Genomic DNA, 22256 nt, shown 5'->3' on the forward strand with positions numbered 1-22256 from the left:
AAGATGTGTTTTCTGATCACTTCTAGTTGAAAAGTATATTTGATGACCAGAAGAAAATAAAAATGGAAGCCTGGACTTTGTGTGTGTTATAAAAAGCCATCCTCTGTATAAAAATGAAGACAATGCCACTGTTGAGATAAAAATTACTACTGTTTTGCTGTGGGAGTAGAATCTTTTTGCCAGATTGCAGTAAAGAGTTAATCACATGGGAAGGGCAGAAGTAAGTTTCATGTGGGTTGCTGTGTGGGTCTTTTGCAGTAGAACAAAATTTGAGTCCGGTAGCTCCTTAAAGATGAACCAATAGTAGTAGAAGTTTAATTGTATATGGCCAAAGGCCATCACAATACAAGAGTTAAGAACAATAAAAGTAGAAATTTATCATGCAGACATAAAATACAGTTATTAAAATGGCAAAATAAAATACAATTAAAATAGAACCTTAGTATATCCAATTGTTCAGACCAGTATTAAAATACAGTATGATTATAAGCATCTGAGGTGAGACCAGATAGTTATGAAGAAAATTAATTTTCTGAAGAAACAATCTTGGCCCTAATCTTTTTTTGCAGCTAAGGCAAACAGGGATACTCTGCTAGTGACAAATGAATCAGTATCAGATAACAAAAAAAAAAAGTTTGTCAATATCAGAGGCAAAGTTGTGCCCCACTAACAAATTAGCAAGAAATTTAGCTCTAGGCTGTGCATACATAGGACAAAATAAAATGCAATGTAGGAGATCCTCAGGAACTGAGGCACCACATACACAGAGACGAAGAGCCATTGGGGTTTGAAGATATCTTCCCATAAGTAAAGCTGTCGGCATTGTTTGAAAGCGCAGAGAGGTAAATGATTTTCTGAAATTTTGGGATGTGATGTTCGCTAAATAAGGAGATCTAACGTGATCTCTCTTGATCAGTTTAAACCAGGGGGAGGATCTGGATTGAGAAATTGTAAGACTGTCCAATAGAGCATCACACCTGTAGACCCAATTTCATAAGTTGGAGCCATTATTTAAAACCCCCAACAAATCATCTGGAATGGAATAATGAACAAGAATGCTGTTGTAGCAGGCTGCCCAGGGTGAGTCTCTGTGTGTCATCAGCTGAAAGCATTGCTTGCTGAAAGTGCTGGTAATAACAGTATTACCCTTGCTCCAAAATTTAAGTATGGCCAGATGGACACGAGCTCTGACTGAAGGCAGACCACGTTCCACCCTCGTTAGGGCTGCAGGGGGCCCCCTGGGTAGTGCAAGCAGTCGTCTAATGAAAAGATTTTGAATTGATTCTAGACGGGTTGTAATACTCTGGTTTCTCTTCAGATTAACAAGATTTCTAGGGTATAAACTTTTGTGAGTCAAAGCTCACTTCGTTAGATGCAAGACGTCTTGTATCTGACGAAGTTTAAACCCTGGACAATTTTGTTGATCTTTCAGGTGCTACGGGAGTCTTAATTTTGTTTTTGTAGAAGTAAGTAGAGTATTGTTAGTATGGATCCCACCCCCCCACCAAAAGTTCCTGTCTTTCCAGCCCCAACATTTATAGCACTTTCCTCCTCCTTGACAATAGTTAACTTTAATTATTTTCTTTAAAACTCTTTGTTCTCCTTTGTTGTTGATCAACAAAAACATACTTTTGCATTTATTGGGTCAGACAGAGGTCTTCATCTGATGGAAGGCATCTTAGTAAAAGGAGGATCATTGGATGCAAGCCACTGGGGTTGACGAGGGACGGATCTAGGAAATGTGGCAGGGGGCATACGCTTGTTGCTGCCACCAAGGATTGCAGACAGATGTGAAGACCTGGATGGTGCCTAAAAATTGGATGCTGGTTCCTTACAGGCTTTGGTAGTTTGTTGACTACCAAAGCATTGAACTAGTTGCCTGTGGTGATGAGGACTGAGCTTGGGGTACGGATGATTCCTAAAACCCCTCCTCTGAAACTCATCCTCTGTTTAGGCAACTTGATAATGCAGAGGATATGAAACCGGGTGAAAATGGTAATCCGCTTGGAGTGAAACTGGACTGGACTTCCCAGTGGCCTCAAGTAGCCACACTTGGTAAGCTACATGGCCTTGTCAGGACACCTACTCTGAGCAGGTGCAATGCTTAAGTAAGGTAAAGGTAGTCCCCCTGTGCAAGCACCGAATCATTACTGACTTATGGGGGGTCATTGCATCACGAATTTTTTCTTGGCAGATTTTTGTTACAGGGTGGTTTGCCATTGCCTTCCCCAGTCATCTACACTTTACTCCCAGGAAACTGGGTACTCATTTTACCACCCTCAGAAGGATGGAAGGCTGAGTCAACCTTGAGCCAGCTACCTGAACCCAGCTTCTGCTGGGAAGGCTGAGTTAACCTTGAGCCAGCTATCTGAACCGCCAGGATCGAACTCAGGTCGTGAGCAGAGCTTGGGCTGCAGTACTGCAGCTTACCACTCTGCGCCACGGGGCTCCATGGTGCAATGCTTACCGGTCTTCTAATTTTGCTTTGTTGCATGGTGATGTAGCCAGGTATCAGGCCATTCCTATTAGGGATCCCTTACTGACATAGATGACCTCAGAAAGAGCCACAGGAACAATTATACCACCATTACCATCTCCTCCCCCTCCTCCCCCTTGGGGAAAGGGACTGGAAATAAACAGCACACTCAAAGAGAAGCAAGTTTTTTTCTGTAGTGAGTCTTCTACCTCCTCACCCCAGTGAAGTCCAGCAGTAGTAACAAGTTGTGCATGTAGCTGTCATAGAGTAGCCCTGTGTTCATCCAGAGCTGTGTGGAGCACTTGGGAGGCAGTGTGATATAGTGGTTAAAGTGACAGCCTAGGATCTGGGAGACCAAGGTTTGAGTCTCCACCCTGCCGTGGAAGCTCGCTGGGTGACCTTGAGCCAGTCACTCCCTCTCAGACTAACCTACTTCGCAGGATTGTTGTGTGAGGATAAAATGGAAGCGAGAAGAACGTAAGCCACTTGAGGGAGAAAGGAGCAGTATAAATGAAGCAAATACATTTCCGTTTCCCTTCCGATTGTAAAAAGCGTGTTGCCTTTCCTAAGGATAAGAGGGAGAGAAACATACAATTTTTTTAAAAAAAACCACTGTGCTTATATACTGCTCTTCTAGACAGATTAGTGCCCACTCATAGCAGTGAACAAAGTCAGTGTTGTTGTTATCCCCACAATTCAGCTGGGGAGCTGGGGCTGAGAGGAGCGGCTTACCCAAGGCCACCTGCTGAGCTCATGGCAGTAGAAGGATTCAAACTGGCAGAGTGCTGACTCACAACCCAACCATTTAACCCCTGTGCTACAGCAGCTGTCTTTACTATAGAGGCTGCTTGTGGTATGTTCCCTTTCCTCCTCCTAACTTGAGAATTTGTTTCCCATATGGTCGAAGGATGGATGAGATCTTGGTGCATATAGCAGCCATGCTGTAAACAAAAACATACTAGAAGTCACCTATAGCGCTTCTCTTTGCCAGGCTTGGATGGGTAACTGGTGGGGAGGGAGACTAGAATAGGGCGGGATGTCTTTCTTCTAAACAGTTGGTTTTTAGGATAGAATTACATGGAATGGCCACTGCAAGATTTTGATATATTTTGTGTAGATTCATATGATTACCATTGTGTTATGCCTTAAAGCTACTTCGCAGAGAGTTTAAGTAAACCATTTAAAGTCTTAGTTTCATTTTTAAACATTTCTTTAACGGCAGCGCCTGAAAACACAGAACGTTATTTGCCTGAGCCACTCTGTGGCAGCATTTTGTGCTCATTCTTCCTCTTCAGAGAGAGAGAAACGACGGGCCTCGGCCACAATCACATGCTCCTACTCACATTAATAGGGAATAATTGCCGCCACCTTCTCTCCCCCACCCAATTCTGTAGTAGCAATTGCAAATGTGGACTACGGTCGTTCCTCCACTTAGGAAAGCTGCATTGCAATTAGAGCAGAAATCCTCTCCCCAATTGCCTGATTGTGAGTACAAGAGGATGGTTAAAAGGCTGTTAAAAAGCATTAACTAATCCACATTAAGCAATATTGATCCAGGGAGCAAGTGGCTTGATTGCAGCCATTTTTCCCCCTCATTGTTGGCATATCTAGTTTGTTTCCCCCCCACCCCCCCACCCTCTTCTATCAGCTGAATGGGGGGGGAGTGATTTTTCTGGGGGAACACTGTTGAGCTGTGAAAATTTGAACCAAGAAATGGCATGAGCTAGTGTCCAAAAGATTATTGTATAATGAATCTGGAAGCTCCCATCAGTTTGCTAGATGGTCTTAGGTTAGCTATACTGTCTCATCAGCACTTGCCATCTGTAACAAGGGGACAGTACTGGTATGCCATACAGGTTGTCATCGGGGCCAATGAGGGATTCGGTGCAAAGTGCTTTGGATGCTTGAAAGAGCTGTACAAATGCTGCTGTAAAATTGGATTTATGCTGATGGACTGGTAGGATTCTGGGTTGTATCAAAGGGGCCATAGCATCGAAATCGCAGGAGGTCATAGCCCCTCTTTATACTGCCTTGGTCAGGCCGCACCTGGAGTACTGTGTGCAGTTCTGGAGGCCTCACTTCAAAAAGGATGTGGACAAAATCGAGAGGGTGCAGAGGAGAGCGACGAGGATGATCAGGGGTCTGGAGACTGAGCCCTACGAGGAAAGGCTGAGGGCCTTGGGAATGTTTAGTTTGGAGAAAAGGAGGTTGAGGGGGGACATGATTGCTCTCTTTAAATATTTGAAAGGCCGTCATTTGGAGGAGGGCAGGGAGCTGTTCCAGTTGGCAGCAGAGGGTAGGACGCGAAGCAATGGGCTAAAACTACATGCACAAAGGTACCAACTGGATATTAGGAAAAACTTTTTCACCGTCAGAGTAGTTCAAAAGTGGAATCAGCTGCCTAGGGAGGTGGTGAGCTCCCCCTCACTGGCAGTTTTCAAGAAGAGGCTGGATGAATACTTGTCAGAGATGCTTTAGGCTGATCCTGCACTGGGCAGGGGGTTGGACTAGATGGTCTGTATGGCCCCTTCCAACTCTATGATTCTATGATTGTCAGGCGCGTGCTAGAAACTCCATACAACTGGGGGCGGTGCCTAGGGGAAAGGATGCTGGTGATGTGTCTGTCACTTCTGGTGGGAACCCAGAAGTGACGTTACCGATCCTTTCACCCAATCAGAGATCAGAAGGATTCCTAGAGTGTTGCCCAGGTGTTCCAGGTTCCTGCAAGAAGTGACATCGATGGGTCGTTGAAGTCTCCCCCTCCACTGACCACCAGCAGGAGTTTGATGGGGGAGTGCTAGGAGTTTGACTCCCAATAGCAGACAAACGGCAACCCTCCTTTTTTTTTTCTATCAAGCTATTATGCTATAAAACCTTTCTCTGTTGCTAGAGTAGTTTTTCTGTGAGGGTGAGATTGGGCTGCTGCTGAAGAAGTAGAAGCTCAAAGACACACCTGCAACTTCTTAACGTGGCTTCTTTTGGACTCCGGTGTCTCTACGTTAAATAATACAGTATTTGGAGACAGAAAACAAAAATGAGTGGTGTCGAGTAATGTAAAATATTTAGGGATGTATGCAATTCCATTGTATGAATTGGGCTTTTCAGGGGATCCTACAAGTATTATCGTGTTAGAGGAAAGAAAGGGGGGGCAGTTGTTTGGTTCTGCTATACTCCCTTGGGCAACACTTGGGAGGCACATGCAGGCTAAACTTCCTGTCCTTTCCCATCCCACCACTTCCTGTCCTTTCTTTGTTCCCTGCAACTGAGATCTAAAGGTGCTTGTGCTTGCCTCTACTTTTTTTTAAAAAGCCAACTGGTTTTGAATTGCCCCCCCCCCATCCTAGTGATCTCATTCATTAATATGGCAGCATCAGTTTGTAAGGAAAGATCCCTGCTCCCCCTGGTCTACAGGAAGGTGAATGATCTGAATGTATAGAATCTGGGTTGGATCCAGTGACCCCCTTCTGACAAGCTGGTGAATCTTCCCCTGTATGAAGTAAATGAAGGCCGTGGGCTCCAACCCGAATGTAGTAATCGAGCCTACTGTAGATGGACTTCATGCATGTTGTAAATGGGTGCATATTTTCGTACTTGAAACACGTTGATTTTTTAAAATATTTTGATGTGTACATTTCATCTTTTGAAATCAGAAATCAAAATTAATAGAAATAAAAGTTGTCATCCCTTGTGATGCCAATAAAGGTTGCTGAATTGAAGTTGTCATCCCAATATTTTTGAATCTCACCTCAAGTCTCTCGGAGATTTTTGGATCTCACTTCGTGTCTGTAGAGCTCTTGGTTTGCCCCCCCCCCGCCCCTTAGGAAAGAATCTTTGCTATAGAGTAGACTTTTTTCTGCTCCTATGGCTTGTCAGACTTGACTTGCAAGAAGTAAGTACTGTTTTTGTGAGTGGGCTATCTGTATCTGGCAATACCGACAAAGCTCCTTGTGTGACTAGATGTCACAGGGCTGGCTTCTCCATGAATACTGACGGCTATTAATCCACTGCCAGTGAAACTCCAGGTTTGTCTTGGATCGCATGTCCTCTCCTGGCTTGCTTGAAGTAGGTTTGGGGGACATATTTAATATCATTTAGAAAGCTCTTCAGGAAGCGAATTGGACTCTTCCACAGAAAGCTGTGTGTTACCGAAAGCTCCATATCCCTATATTCTAGTAGTCTAGATGGAGAGCTGAAAATGGCAGCTTTCTTCCTGGTTTTTTTTTTAAGGTAAAATTTGGCATTATAAAACTTCTTTTTCTCTTCCTTAGCACTCCTTCCTGAAGTTTTTTGGCCATTGCAATGACCTTGACAGACAAATGAAGCAGTGCTTGAAGAAAGAGGTAAGCCTCTGGTAACCTTAAGACCTTTACCCCCAGGCTGGGTGGGGTCCCAACCATCTACACACTCTCCGTGGAGGGGAGATAAGATAAAGAGCAGGTTCCTGCCACCACTTGTGTCCACCCCCCCACCCGGACTTTGGAATGTGGCTTCCAGCGGCAGTTGCTGAATCATAATTGCTCAAAGGGTTGGATCCTTCCTTTGTCTAAGTAAGTGGACTTTTGGTCCATTTCCACACACGTTGAATAATGCGCTTTCAATGCACTTTAGCAATCCTTTGGAAGTGTATTTTTTGTTCCACACATGGAAAAGCAGTTCCAAATGTTCACTAAGGAGTATTGAAAGTGGATTATCCAACGTGTGTGGAAGCAGCCTTGGTCTGAAGCAAGATTTCTCACTTAATGGGAAAGAGTTGAAAGATCCAAAGTAGTATTCCCAAATGCAGTTTTAAGGTGCACTTCTTCTATCGAAGATCTCTCTGGATATTTACAAAAAAAAAATGCTCACCGCCTGTACTTGTAATATGAAATACACTTCTTAGGGAAAAAATGGTCATCGCAATCTTTTCTGCAAGCATTATATGCTCCCAGATTTGATGCTTTGCTGCCAGGTTTTAAGAAAGATCTCAGCAAAGCCTGGATGGCTTCTTTGTGGAATGAATGTTTGGATTTACTTAGTCCCATCCGTATTTTCCCTTTCCGAGTCCCAGGGTGGCCATTTCTTCCTGCCACTGTCAGGGAAGGGTTTTTTTTTAATTTGTCAGTTAAATATTATTATAGCATTGTAACGTTATAACCTTGTGCCTCTCAGAGGTTCTCTGAATTCCTAGCTGTCATTTTTTTAAAAGCAAGTCTCTAGCCTCTTTCATTGAAAGAAACACCTTTCCCTTTATATCCCCATAGTAAAAAGGACTAGAAATTTTCTTTTTTTAAAAAAAGAAAGCTGGAAATTCAGAGAACCCAATACACATATTGTTATATCACTGTAGCAATATTCAATTGCTCGTTTAAAAAAAAAACCTGAAAAACCTCTGGTGGTGCAGTGGTGTTGGAGTGGCTCCCACTTCACCACCACTGTTGGGTGATGTTGTGCCCACTTGGGGCAGGGGAAATGTAAAAAACCCTGCCGTGTGGAAGCACTGTTGCCACTGTATTGTATCAGCAGCAGCAATGGGAAACCACACAAGCCAGAACTCATGTAGTAAACACCCTTGCTTTTGAAATTGTGCAAAGACAAGGGGCATCACTGAGGCCTGGTCTACTCTTGAAGAAGAACTGGGCAGCAGATTACAGGGCTGTTAGAATGGGCTGTACTGCTTCTGACTGCCAGCTAGGGGTTAAATTTTTCAAAATTTCCCTAAATTAATCATTCCTTCGAAGTGGAAAGCTAGTACAGTATGCAAAAAAAGACAAAGCTAGAACATGTCTCGGTAGTTTTTTAAAAAAATTATTTTAGATGGAGTTGTGTTGGTGAACCTTGGAAGCTGTACCCTTCCACCTGCAGTCTATGACAGACAGTTCTATCGTCTCATTCTAGACCAAGCCCAAGATGAGTTTCATGAAAGAATACAGATTAGCACCTTGCAGTTAGGCTGTTTTCAGCCAGTGCAGATTCTGCCCTGAAAATCAATTGAGCTGTAGAATTGTGCATATACACACCCCAACTGTTATCTTCCAAACAGGCTTGAGGCTTGCTTAAGGCTTTAGAACAACAAAGTGCTAATACTTTTTTTAAATGGGGGTTTGCAGCCAGGATTTAAACTTGCCTGAAAGCAAACTGGGGCTAGCAGAGGTTTCTCGTGTGAACCTTAACTGTGGGTAAGGACGTTGGGTGGAATTGGTGTGTCCTGTGTGGGAAAGGCTGAATAGATGAGAGTGTTTGGTTTATGCCAGTTTGCTCTCCACTTCCTAAAAAATTGGAAGCATTATGGTGGCATGCATTATTTGTCCAAGATGAGCACAAATATATCTTGGCGCCATGCTTGCCTTCTTTCTCCCCCTCTCCTTTTTGGGATTAAACCAAAGGTTCAGAAATCCCAGTTTGGAGGAGGACGTACTTCAAGTCAGCCTGCCACATGCATCTGGATGCTATGGAGAATCGGAGCTTGCCTCAAGGCTCCCCAAACCCAGACGACTTCAGTGACTCCATTTATATGATGGAAGGAGGGTGATGTGACCTCAGCGGCTAAGCCTGTACCATTGCCCAACCTTTGTTTGCCATAACATCTGAACGCAGCCTGGATCAGAATGGCATAACATCCTCCTGCCTGTCTAAGAAGTGCTCAGCAATCAGATGAGATTTCTCTTCATCCCATTTTTATTTATCCACTCCTATATTACCCTAGAAAATATTTCATGCCTCGGTTGTTGCATGTTTACGTGTGGTCAGATCATAGACAACTTGCAACAAACGCAGAAAGGGGTTTTCAAGGCAAGTTTGCCATTGGCAGTGCCTTCCTCTGCAGAGTCTTCCTTGGTGGCCCCTTATCCAAGTACTAGCAATGCTTAGCTTCTGAGGTCTGACAAGATCGGGCTATACTGCACCATTCCACTTCCCATCCTGTGTGTGTGTGTATATGTGTCTCTTTGTGTGTGTGTTCCTATTCTGCCTGGGGCTTTGGCTTTCTGACTAGCGCCCCTTAAGCAGTTTTCTTGTCTTGACAGTCACACAAATACATGTTTAAATATCAGCTAGAAGGCGTAGAAAGATGTTGGTGCCTTGGAAAAAGCTCTTTTATTATTTTTTTGCAAGCTGCATTCTACCAAAAGCAAATAGAGACGCTGATTAAATAATAATCATACTATGTCCGTGTGCTTTTTTTTTGCCAATGCAAATGTAATTTGTCTCCGATGAGGGGGGGGGGAATATTCCCCCTTCTGAATGATGAAGCCAGTTCTGCATTTTAAATGGAGTGACATAACTTATCTATTATTCATTTCTTGCCTTGTTTTTCCTTCCAGTACGAAGCAAACAGAGCTAGGAGCCGAGCACATGCAGAAGAAGTGAGGCGGAAATTGATGAACGCCCGAGAGCAGTAGTAGAGATGCGTGGAGTTGGCATCGGGGCTGGTGGTGGTCAGCCCCCAGTCCAGAAGACATGCTATAGACGGAGCAGGTCACCTCTGACATTTTCTGGAACCCTGAGTGCAGACAATCGATTGGCTCTGAAATGTTTGTAATAAAAATCGGCTGCAATTGTCACCTAATGGCTCTTGAGGCATTTTTTTTAATGGTCTGACAGAAGACTGCAGGATACAGGTTGCTTCTAGGGCTTGTCTGTTTTAAAGATTATTTATAACTTTATTTAAACAGAAAATGACACACGTGTGCACACATACTGAGTTTGTTTGGATGGAAGTATTTTTCTGACCAAGTCATGAGATAGAGAGTGCAAGCCCTTTGATTCTGCTGCTTCTTTTCTTTTGATTTTTATACCCCGGTTTTCTCCCCAGTGGGAACCCAACACGGCTTGCCACGTTGTTCTCCCCTCTTCCATTTTATTCTCACGGCAACAACCCTGTGAAGTAAGTTAGGCCGATTCTGAAAATTTAATATTTTAATATTTATTTATTTTTATAGTCTGCCTTTCCCGCCAGCGGGCTCAGAGCGGATAACATCACATACGATATAATAACACTAAAATCACATTAGAAGAAAACCTAAGCTTCAGGAAGCATAAAATCCTAAGCGGCAGCTCGTATTGCCTAACCCGGCCCAAATATTCCATGAGGTGGTAATTGGCAGGCAATATTAAACCTATCATGGAGAGCTGTGGTGAGGGGGGGGGTATCAAGCCCCCCTCAACAGGAGACCGGCAGAAGAGCCCACCCCGACCTCAGCCATATGTCTGGCGGAACATCCCTGTCTTACAGGCCTGGCGGAAGGATAGCAAATCTCTCTGGGCCATAACTTCAACAGACAGAGAGTTCCACCGGGTTGGTGCCAGGGCCGAAAAGGCCCTGACCCTGGTCGAGGCCAGGTGAGCATCTTTTGGGCCAGGGATCACCAGCAGTGGCTTTTTGGCCGAATTATCTTTAGTGCCTACTGGGGGGTTCATCTTTATTTTCTAATATGTTAGGGAAAAGGGGCTGTGGGCTCAGTGGAGAGCCCATGTCTTGTACGTACAAGATTTCAGATTCAGCCGTTGGCATTTCTAGCTAAAAAAGGGTTCACCTAGGAAGACATGGGAGAAAAAAGAAGGGCTGCTGTGAAACAGAGAGGTCTGAGCCAGTGGCCTGACGCCTCAGTCATAAGTAATTCAGGAATACTTCTTGAATCCTGATAGAGGAGTGCAACTGCAGCCATATTTTACTGTGTTAGGACCCGTTTCTCTAGGAAATTTGACTTGCTTCCTCAAAGCGCCACCCCGGCTTTTGTTCGTGAAAATCTGGACTGTGGATCTTACGACTGCAGTTTCAACATACCAGCTGAATATCAGTCCTCCTCCCTTGCATATCTGGAATATAATACTTAGAGTGATAAAGGGGAGAGTGGGGGTTATATCACAGAACAAACAAGTTTTGTATCGATGGGTACTTGTCTGACTGTGCTCACACACATACATACAAAGCCAGCCTATGTCCCTCTCTGGCAGCAAATTTTCAGTCATTCAGGCGTCAAGCTAAGCTGGTTTTATTTTCCTAAGCTTTTTTTAGTTGTCCCAACAAGTAACTTATTGGAGACTCCCTGTCTATTTTTATCATTCCATGTGGAACACAGTGATCAGAATGTGATCTATAACCATCCCAGCCAAGCTTTAGGAATAGTAATTAGGATGACGTTGCATTCTTAAAAACACAAACACGCACGTGTGCTCTGTCTTGCCAATCATGAAAGGTTACATCTGTAGCATCTCATCAAGTACATCATGAAGAGGCAAGAATACCCTTAAATTGCACAGAGAGTGTTTTTAAAATGTAAGGGTTAAGCCAAAGCAATTAAAATCAGAGTGCTGTGATTTCCTTTGTTACATAGATTTTTTGTGTGTGCTGTAATGATTCGTCAATGAAGTGGTTAGCTTCAGTTAGCAAAAGAACACCTTGTGAGCAACTAAGAAGGACCCCCTGATTAAGCAACAAAATTTCTAAGGATTTAAGTACAGCCAACACCTGCAGGTGGCAAGCACCATCGTAGAAGAGGTATTGCCTCCCATCTGAAAGAGTAATGGGAATGCCTCTTTTAAGGCAGCATTAGAAGAGGCTTTCCTTCCTATAGGATAGATAACATCTGGATGCCTGTATAGTGTAGTATAGTGGTGAGACAGGCTAGGATTTGTGAGACCAGAGTTCCAATCTCTAATGGATGCCCCTTGACCAGTCTCTCCTTTGCAAACTATCTACCGTACAGGCTGCTTATGTGAGGAAAATGGGGGAAGACAGGCATGTTAGGTACTCTGAAAAACTTGGAGAAAAGCTGGGATAAAAATGGCCTTGGCAGATAAATACCTGAAGGGCTGCCTCCATATTATAAACCCCTGTGCCCACCAAAGTCATGGTGATAGTGTCTTTTGAAAGTACGCCCTTCATAGTTGGCATATTTAATTCTAGAATTTTTTCAATAATTACCTCCTCACCCTCAGTGGAGTGAGCTCTTGGAAGTGGTTCTTTCCAGAAGGCGTTTAAGTCTGTAAGAGAGATTTCTCAAGAGAGATTTTGCAGAGAATTTGGATTATGATTTAGGAAGTTTTTGGTTTTAAGGATTATTGATGGTTGGTTTGTTTTTATTTGCTGTGAAGATAGGGCTTTCTATTTATTGCAAGCTGTCCCAAACTATGAAGAAAGCAAATTAAAAACTTTTTGATAAATAAATTTATGTCATTTATAGTCTGCCTTTCTCACTGAGACTCAAGGCGAATTACACAGTGTGAGATTAGTCCAGTTAATATGAAGGCTATTTCCATAAACAATGCCATGAGGAAATAAACACAAGTTTACAAAGATGTAGCATTAGCAAGAATCCAATACAGAGTTGAAGAAATGCTGAAACAGAACATAAGTTATTCTAGGACTGACATTAGACAACATGAAGCATAGGTAGCTCATAGGAGCACATATTTAAAACAACAGGTAGTATGCAAGGCAATACTAAATTCTACAACACACTATTAATAGTGAACACACTATTAATAGTATGCTTTTAAAACTACAGAAGTATTGTATTAATTATATGCAAGCAGGAAGATTTCACTCATCAGTTACAACTAGAGATGGGCACGATCACCATTACGATTGAAAAATACCCACGAGAATGGCGATTGCACAATCGGGACCCAGTGAATCGGTTCTGTCCACGGTGACTGATCCAGCGTTTGCGGGGGCGGGGCTTGATTGGGGGGGCCATCGGGATCTGATCAGAGAGCCAGACACTCAGGCGCCAATAATCTATTCCCCTAGCAACGGAGCCAGGGGAATGCCTGAGCAGTATTTGCCCTCCTTCTGTCGCCCTGGAAAACTGAATGGAAGCCCAGCTTTCCTTGATTAGCAGGGCTTCCTTCTAACCACGGAGCAGCAACCCAGGGGAGGGAGGGGGAAGGGGGTGTTCTGAAACCATGGGCACTCCACGTTTTTTGCTTTTTAAAAAAACACGGCTGTGTAGGAGGAATGGGTGTTTTTCTGTCTGTCACTCTCTCTTTTTAACCTGCTTTTAAAACACTGTATTTTGTGGGAAAACCTCATTCACAGCTGTGTGTGTGTGTTTAAAATATGCTTTTGGAAGAATGGCTGCTTGCTTTTAAAATCGGGTGGGGAGGAATGGAGGATTCTGTCCCTGCTTTTTTTAAAAAGCTGGCTGAAACATGTTGATGGGATGCCTCTCTCTGTTTGGAGAGGCAGGGACGGGTTAAAAACTCCCCCCCTGCTCTAAGTGTGTGTGTGTGTGAGAGAGAATCGGCCAGATCGACAGGGGGGGTAGTCTGCCCCCAGCACCGCCAAAGAGGGGGCACTGGGCACAGTTGCCAGCCCCAGAAGCACGCCTGGGGAAAGTCAAATAGCGCGGGTGGCCTCCCAGCCACCTGTGCTGCCTTTTGCCTTTCCCGCAGGACAAGGGGCGGCTGGCTTGCGGGAAAAGCAAAAGGCAGCGCGGGTGGCTGGGAGGCCGCCCGCGCCATTCGTCTTTCCCTAGGACAAGGGGCGCACGGGCAAGCCAGCCGTCCTTTGTCCTGGGAAAAGGCAAAAGGAAGCGCAGGTGGCTGGGAGGCTGCCCGCGCCGTTCGCCTTTCCCCAGGACAAGGGGCATGCGGGCAAGCCGGCCGCCCCTTGTGGGTCAGGTGAACGGTGCAGGCAGCCTTCGAGCCACTCGCACTGCCACCAGTTCTGCAGTGCGCCGGGACAGCCGGATTGCTGCGTGGGCGGGGGGGACGACGACCCAGGAGTGCGCGCGTGCACGCACAAGAGCCTGACTACGGTTGCCCTGGGCGCTGAAACCGTAGATCTGGCCATGGTGTGAATGTCCCCTCCCTGAGGGGAGGCAGCTCGTTGCCGGGTTAAAAACTCCCCCCCTGCTCTAAATGTGTGTGTGTGTGTGAACGTCCACTCCCTAAGGAGAGATGGCTCATTGCTGTCTCCCCGTGCCAGCAGGGCCCGGCAGCCGCCGCCCACCTTCCCACATAGCTGGGAATAGCAGCGCGCCCCGCTTTGGCCTCCCTGATCCCCGAACCACGGATCGGAAACGGGAGATGACAGGTGTGCATCGGTCATTTGTGGTCTTCGCTGGCGCGGATCCACGAACAGCTTGATCGGCAATTTTTTTTGGATCGTGCCCACCTCTAGTTACAACTCATAGTCAAATGAATGGAGATTTCTTTAGATGTGGCAGGCAGCCCTAATTTGAACCAATGCTGTGAGTAATCTGTATGCTCTTTTTTACAGTATAAATAGTGCCAAGAAAAAAAAATTGGCACAAATCTTGACACTAGCATCTTGTATTTTGCTCCGGATTATGGGGTGGAGCAAGTAGCTAAACAACACAGATGCCTTGCTCCTGACTACTATAGTTTTTATCCAGCCCTTTTTTGGCTCCATAAATTGTCTGGATATTATCCACACACACTTTGAAACTGAGGACGCTGAGAAGATTTCAACAAACATGTTTGACAGCTAAGCATATTGTTTCTGACAGCTGTGCTAACTTGTGAGCAAGCCTCTGATCTTTTTGTCCAACTTGGGCAGTTTGCTGAACAGTTTTGCAGCTGCACAATAGATGTAGTGGTCAAAGTTCATTCCCTCCCGTCCTCTAGCAAGACTTGAGTTCTGTAGCATCTTAAAGACCCCCAAGATTTCCAGGGTATAACCTTTTCAGAGTCAAGCTCCCTTCGTCAGATACCAGCTTAACTCTCTGAAGTTTACACTCTGGAAATCTTGTCGGGGCTACTGGACTCAAATCTTGCTTTTCTACTGCAGACCAACATGCCTACCCACCAGATCTGCACAGGGGCGAGAGGCACCCACCGGATCTGCCTTTCAGACACTTTTGCACTCGTGCAGTAGGTGAAATTACTTCTCTCATGATCACAGAGGGTTGGGTCACTTACTTAAATTAGACAGGGGTGTGTGTGCCATGACTCCTAAAAAGATTTTATGCATGTGCAAAATAATGATACCGTGAACTTAAATGTAAACTTAAAACAGTTTTTAAAAACAGCGAACTGGCTTTCTTACTCTTTATTTAAACAATTGGCCACAGAGCAGCAAACAGCAATGACAGGTCTGGGGTGGAGAACCAGAATTCTCATTGGGCTGTGTGAAAATGTGCAAGTGTGAAATGCCGCTGATTGTACTGTACTCTTTGAGCATACAGAAAGTACCTTGCCCAGCAAGTTCAAGCATCTCTCACAGCTTAATGGTCTGATGAAAAATCCACTCCCTCCTTTCCGCTGGCAAGCAGAATGTGGGCCTAACCAGCCATTGCTTCAGCATCTCGATTTGAAATTTTACATCCATGAGGGTTAATAACTTTTTTAAAAATAAAAGCTGCTGTCCGAGAAAGCTGATTTCTGTGGCTGATGAGATTTTCACTGTTTTTTCCGGTATTTGTGTGGAGCTGCAGCATGCACCGTGTTTGTCGTCTGGGAACCACATTCTAATTCTGAGCAACAAACAGTTAACAGATTTTATTGGTCCCCCCCCTCCCAAGAATAAACAGAATGGACAATTCAATGTTGATTCAAGAACAAAGGAAATGAGAAATAAGTTTCCGTGTGTTAGAATTCAAGGATAATTTCAAGCGACTGAAGGTCGAATGGAAGTGCCTGCATCCTCTCTTCTACTGCATCCCACTGATTTTCTTGAAATGCTATAACTGGGGGACAGGAGACCCCAGGGGACGAAACAATGAAAATCATCTTCCCTTCCATTCATGCAGGGGTTCTTTATCTGGGGTCCATGGATAGGTTTCAGGGGGTCCTTGAACTTGGATGGAGGGGGAAAAATCACATCTCTTTTTCACTAATCTAACTGAAATCATGCATTTTATTTTATGTATTTAAAAACGTTATTCTGAGAAGGGGTCCATAGGCTTCACCAGACTGTTAAAGGGTCTATGGAACAAAAAAGGTTAAGAACCCCTGCATTAGAGGAAACTGTCGTTGGGGTCTAATGCATTGATGGTAATCAGGGCTTTTTTTCAGCTGGAACGTGGTGGAACGGAGTTCTGAAACGGAGGTCTTTTGGTGCTACACCTCTGAAGATGCCAGCCACAGCTGCTGGCGAAACGTCAGGAACTACAATGCCAAGACCACGGCAATACAGCCCGGAAAACCCACAACAACCATCATTCTCCGGCCGTGAAAGCCTTCGACAATACATCGGAGTTCTGAAACCTCTTGAAAATGGTCACATGGCTGGTGGCCCCGCCCCCTGATCTCCAGACAGGGTGGCGTGGGGGGCAATCTCAACTCCCCTCTGTCTGGAGATCAGGGGGTGGGGCCACCAGCCATGTGACCATTTTCTCCGAGGGCAACCCACTGAGTTCTACCACCTCTTTTCCCAGAAAAAAAGCCCTGATGGTAAGAATGAGTGGGGTATAATCAGAAGACTGGTGTTTTTAAAGAACAGGTTTCAGGAGCCAATGCTGCTTTTTTGCTAACTCCTCAACCTAAATAGCTGTAATGAGTTGAGAAGGTTCTATAAAATTCCATCAGTGTGTTTCGTATTCTCTTCCAAAGGAAACAACCACTTTGAAATAATACTGTTCTAAGCTTTGCAAGTTATTCTTAGTGTGGTCTTTCTCAACCTTTTGAAGTCTGCTTATGCAGAGGATTTTACCACCTTTCAATTTGCTTCTAATTCTAATGTCACTGCTAATAAAACCCATCATAAAGGTGTTTTATACACAAGCAATGCTAAGTTACGGGTGTTTGTAATATCACACTCCCCAGATAATTGCATTAAATCAACATGTTGACATTTATGACACTCTATACGGCAGTCGTGTGCGGTTACAACTGAGAGAAGCAGCCGCTTGTGAGTGTACTGGAAACGGAAAGCCACAACAATAAAACAAAATGTCTGGTAAGAGAATACGGGTAAGTGGTGAGTAGTTATATATGGCTCTTAAGAATGGTGTTATTGGATTAGATCAACAGTTTATAAATCTAGTACATTTTGATCTCACCATTCCTCAAGGAACTCAGGGCAGCATACATGGTTTTTCCTTCCCCATATTTATCCTGGCTAACACCCTATGACTTTTCCAGAGTCAATAATACTAGAAGTAGAAAGCAGTAGGAAAAGAGGAAGACCTAAAACGAGATGGCTTGACTCAATAAAAGAAAACATGTCCTCCAGTTTGCAAGATCTGAGCAAGTCTGCTAATGATAGGATATTTTGGAGATCTTTCATTCATAGGGTTGCCATAGGTTGGAGGCGGCTTGATGGCACATAACACACAACACCCTATGAGGAAAGACTGGCCCAACATCACCCAGCAAACTTACATGGCAGGGTGGGGGATTTGAATAAAGGCATCCCAGATTCTAGCTTAACAGTAAACACTACTGAACCTATGAAAATGGTGCAGAAATGGAGTCAGGGATCTATCCATGTGGCAGTCAGGACTGTGTGTTTGTCTTTCCCACCCTGCAAGCTTGAGTCTTGCCCACCCATCCACAGATCTTAAAACTTGTTGCATGGCTTGCCTGGATGCATAGTGTGTTGTGCATCAGTACATATAAACACGGATGGTCGTGTACGTGCCTCAGTTATTGGTGACTCACACGAATCAAGTTCTTATTGTAGGTCAGGTCATTGTGACATTCATCAGTGCGCTTTCCTGTTTGCTGGTGATGTGCTGTTTTCCAGGCACTGAACTGTAATGTTCGAGAGGGGATACTATTCCCAAACATTTCTGTGTACCACACAGAGGGAGCTGGGCTCTCTAGGGCTGGCTGTATAATGAGGCAATGAGAGGTAGTTGCCTCAGGTGGCAGATATGGGGCAGGGGATAATAACTTTTGACCACTAACACACACTCTGTCTCACAGAATTGTTGTGAGGATAAACACAGGGAGGGAGAAAGATAGATGCTTCCCTGAAAACTTTGGAGAACAGTGGAGTAACTATGTACTCATTACATTCCTTCAACATCGGTAACTCTTCATCACTATTTTTTCATGTCTGCTTAACACATAACTCATAAACTAATTTTTCTTTTTCATGTACTGCAGTTCTGTGACCCAAACCTACATTACAGGGTTGCTGTGAGGATAGTGGAGAAGGGGAGAATTGATAAATTGTATATTGGCCCCAGAAACCTACTTAAAGGATTCCATAGTTGGGCCTTAGCAGAATTATTTCATTTGCAGTGAAAGCATGAACATGGGTGGTGTGAGCTGGTTATGCTAGCTGGTGTGAGTGTAGGAGAGAAAATAATAAACCATACACTTGCTTATATTTAGAGAGGACATAGAGTTCTTTATTGTAGGAACTCCACACTCTGATAGGAAAGTAGGAGAGAGAGATCCTATCTACCTATCTAGTCTAAGGATGGACATAGATGGCAGACAAGTCATGCATCCATGGTTGTAAGATGGAGAGAAAGGGGAGAAGTGTGTGACAAAACCAGGAAGAGAAGGATGTTATGAGGAGGAAGTCCTGAGATTCATAATCTACATATCAAGAGATAGTCAGAGCGGTAAACAGATGCCCTGACCTCTCTATCTTTCTAATTCTTTGGTTTGTCCCCCTCTGAAACCTGAGGAAAAGGACAGCACTCGGCGCTCCTCTTCTAACAAGAATAATATAGACTGCCCTGAGGCCCTTGGAGGGAGAGAAGGATAAAGATGGACTAAATAAATAAATCAGGTTGCAATAAACAGCCATATTCTAAATTTCTTTTAGCCATCTTTGAAAAACTAATGTGGGCATAAGCTGTATATCTATCCTTCAGGGTTTCAGTGTGCCTCATCAGTTTCCACATCTTGTTCGCTTTAGCCCTGAATTGTACCCTTTATACAGGGTGGGTTTGTTTTGAGGCAGCATGTTTTCATACAAGCAAATGACCATGTGAATTCTGAAACGGCTTTGCTTTCTTGAGAGGACTGTCCCAGGTCATTTCAGTCACGTTTGGATTGGCTTTTCAAGGCAAATGATTGAGCCATACGAAAGGCTTGGATGGCGTATTTGTTTACGAAGGGGCCAGCTTGGCGCATTTTATGCTGTTACGAGGGAGGCTAGGGTTGAGTTCCATTTTTCTGGGCCAGCAGCCAATGGCTGGCAGTGTTATGAATTAAAAATAAAATGGGTATTTATAGGTCTGCTACAGAATGCCCTTATTATGTGAACAGCGTGTGTAGGTTCTGGCATCTGCAATTCAGCAGTTAACCTGTGCAGTATTCCCCATAACACACTGCATTCATGGCAGCAGTTCAACAGCAGGCTTGCGATCTGTGCATACTGGACACATTTAGGCTACGTCAGTGAAGCTGCATTTCCTGTGTCAATGTGTATAATGTGTTTGAAGCACAGAAATCTAGATACAAGGCCTTACTATGAATGATGGCTATGAATGATGCTCTGGCGTGGACAGCATCTTAAAGCTTGTTAGGGGGCATCACTTTATTTTATTTATTTATTTAATCTTTAAGATACTGATATATTAAATTTGGATAAACAAAGACAGCCACTAATCCATATGATTAATAAAGCTAAAAATTACCTATCAGATCATAAATATCTAAAACATCAATTAAGCTATTACAAACTACCTACCAATGAAGATAATTAGAGATGGGCACAAACCAGGAAAATTCCATGTGGTTTGTGGTTCAGAGCCAGTTTGGTGTAGTGGTTAAGAGCACGGGACTCTAATCTGGAGAGCCGTGTTTGATTCCCCACTCCTCCACTTGAAGCCAGCTGGGTGACCTTGGGCTAGTTACAGTTCTCTGGAGTTCTCTCAGCCCACCCACCTCACAGGGTGTTTTGTTGTGGGGATAATAATGGTATACTTTGTAAACCTCTCTGAGTGGGCATTAAGTTGTCCTGAAGGGGGGTATATAAATCGAATGTTGCTGTTGTTGTTGACAGTGTTTCACAAAGCACAAACTTTCATGAACTTGCACCCGTTCGTGCACCGATTCATTCAGTTTGTGAAAACGTCACTTCTGGGTCAGCAGAAGGTCTGCAGAGAGCCCATTCCCCCCATTGCCTAGGAAACTGATTGATCAGTGCCAGGCTGTCTGAAGTGACAAACCGAAATACAAACCAAACGAACCGGGCTAAAATTTTTCATGGTTCATGAGAAATGAGCTCCCACGAACCACCAGTTCGCGAACCACAAACTGGCCCAGTTTGTGACGAACTTTGGTTTGTATTTCAGTTCATACTTGCCTCTAAAGATAACATATAATACAGTCATTAAAGACAAATATAACAATCCATTAGCCAAATCAAAACAATAAACATTTTAGGTAAAAGGGATTGCTTGACAAAATTTCATATTCCATCAAATATTCAGATACACAATACCATTTCTGCATGAACTTTTCTAGTTAGTTATTATTAGCTGGCATATCTAAATTAACCACTATTTTGTGTGTAATTAAATAATCCCAAAGACGTAATCTTAGGGCATTAACCATAGGAGTACAACTATTTTTTACAATTTAATGCAATTCCATCACTTTATTATGTATCCCTGTAGGGATTCCTCTTCCTGGATTTGCTTGCCATAATTCAGTTCACAGGGTGCCATTTGGAGAAGACAGGTCCCTCACACCTGGTATTTCAAACCAAATTCCTCTGGAGTACCTGACTTTCTGACTAACTCATTCGCCTTCTCAGACATTCTAATGGTATAATGAACCCAGGTCAGAGGAGAGTGGAATTATGGTGGAAAGATGCCACCAAGATGGTGGCAAAACCTAAATCCATTCATTGTTATGTATACATAGAGCCTGCATGTGTGTGGTTCTCTCTCCATGCAAACAATGAGAGAAGAGTGAACGAGCCAAGATCATCCGGCAAGCTTCATGACAGAGTAGAGAATTTGAACTTGGGTCTTCCAAATCCAAGGCTGATTCTGCACACGTTGGATAATGCACTTCCAATCCTCTTTATAGATAATTTGAAATGGATTTTTTTTGTGTGCGGAACAAAAAATCCACCTCAAACGATTGATAAAGTGCATTGAAAGTGCATTATCCAACGTGTGCGGAATCAGCCCAAGTCTGGCACTCTAGCCACTACACCTCATGGGCTCCCTCCCTCCCTTCTGGGAAAGTGACTTGTTGTAACTCTCTTTTTTTCCAGCCTGAAAGAACAGCGCTCTGCTTAATCCTAGGAGCCCCTGCCACCTTGAAATAGGTGATCTCCCAAGAGTCCTCTGACATCCCAGCATTCTCTGCAGTGAATTCCCATTTCTGGCTTAGAGGGGCACTCAGGGAAAAGCAATGGAGAGTGTGCTTTTTCAAGTCAGGGATCAGTGCGAAGCCAGGGATCATCAGCAAGTCCCTCTGGGATCCACAGGAACTGCCCGCTTGTGCCAATCCCTGCCGCAGGTCCTGCCTTCTAGGTTAATTTGCTCTGAACTTTTATTTTCCACCCCCTTTCCTTTCCTGGACATACAAAAACAAACAAGTGGATCCTGCAATTTCAGCCAGAAGAAATCAAAGCGAGGGAGTAAATCCTGGGATAGATCTTTCTAACTGGTTGTCAGGTTCGATGATGTAAACAGCAACTTGTGGCTCTTGGGGCTCAGGCGGCGGCGGGGGGGGGAGTTGGTAAAGGGGATGCTTTGGTGCTCCAAATTCCCAAGGGAGTTTGTTGTTAGCAGCCAGGCTCTGCTATGGAAAATAAAGATCCTGTCATGTCAGCTTTTCCTGACCGCATCAAGTCATCTAGCTGTGAGCCTCAATGCTGCCCTCTGTCCCTGCGTGGATGCAAGAATTGCTTGCAGTTTTATTGGTTTGTAAGGATCCACCAGTGCAGACTTCAGCATGCAGGTCTTTCCTC

The 22256-nt window shown here is 44.2% G+C and overlaps 1 protein-coding gene across 2 annotated transcripts in view; it reads left to right on the forward strand.

The window, feature by feature from the left end:
• Positions 1-10014, forward strand: part of CMC2 (C-X9-C motif containing 2) — a 29502-nt gene extending 19488 nt beyond the window's left edge. For both annotated transcript variants that reach the window (XM_055000629.1, XM_055000630.1), the window contains 2 exons: positions 6745-6816; positions 9775-10014. In XM_055000629.1, the coding sequence (XP_054856604.1) occupies positions 6745-6816; positions 9775-9852 (150 nt within the window). In that variant the 3' untranslated portion in view covers positions 9853-10014. The remainder of the gene's footprint in view (positions 1-6744; positions 6817-9774) is intronic.
• The last annotated feature ends 12242 nt before the right edge of the window (positions 10015-22256 follow it).

The sequence above is a fragment of the Eublepharis macularius genome, chromosome 16 (genome assembly GCF_028583425.1).
Source record: "Eublepharis macularius isolate TG4126 chromosome 16, MPM_Emac_v1.0, whole genome shotgun sequence".
NCBI lineage: Eukaryota > Metazoa > Chordata > Lepidosauria > Squamata > Eublepharidae > Eublepharis > Eublepharis macularius.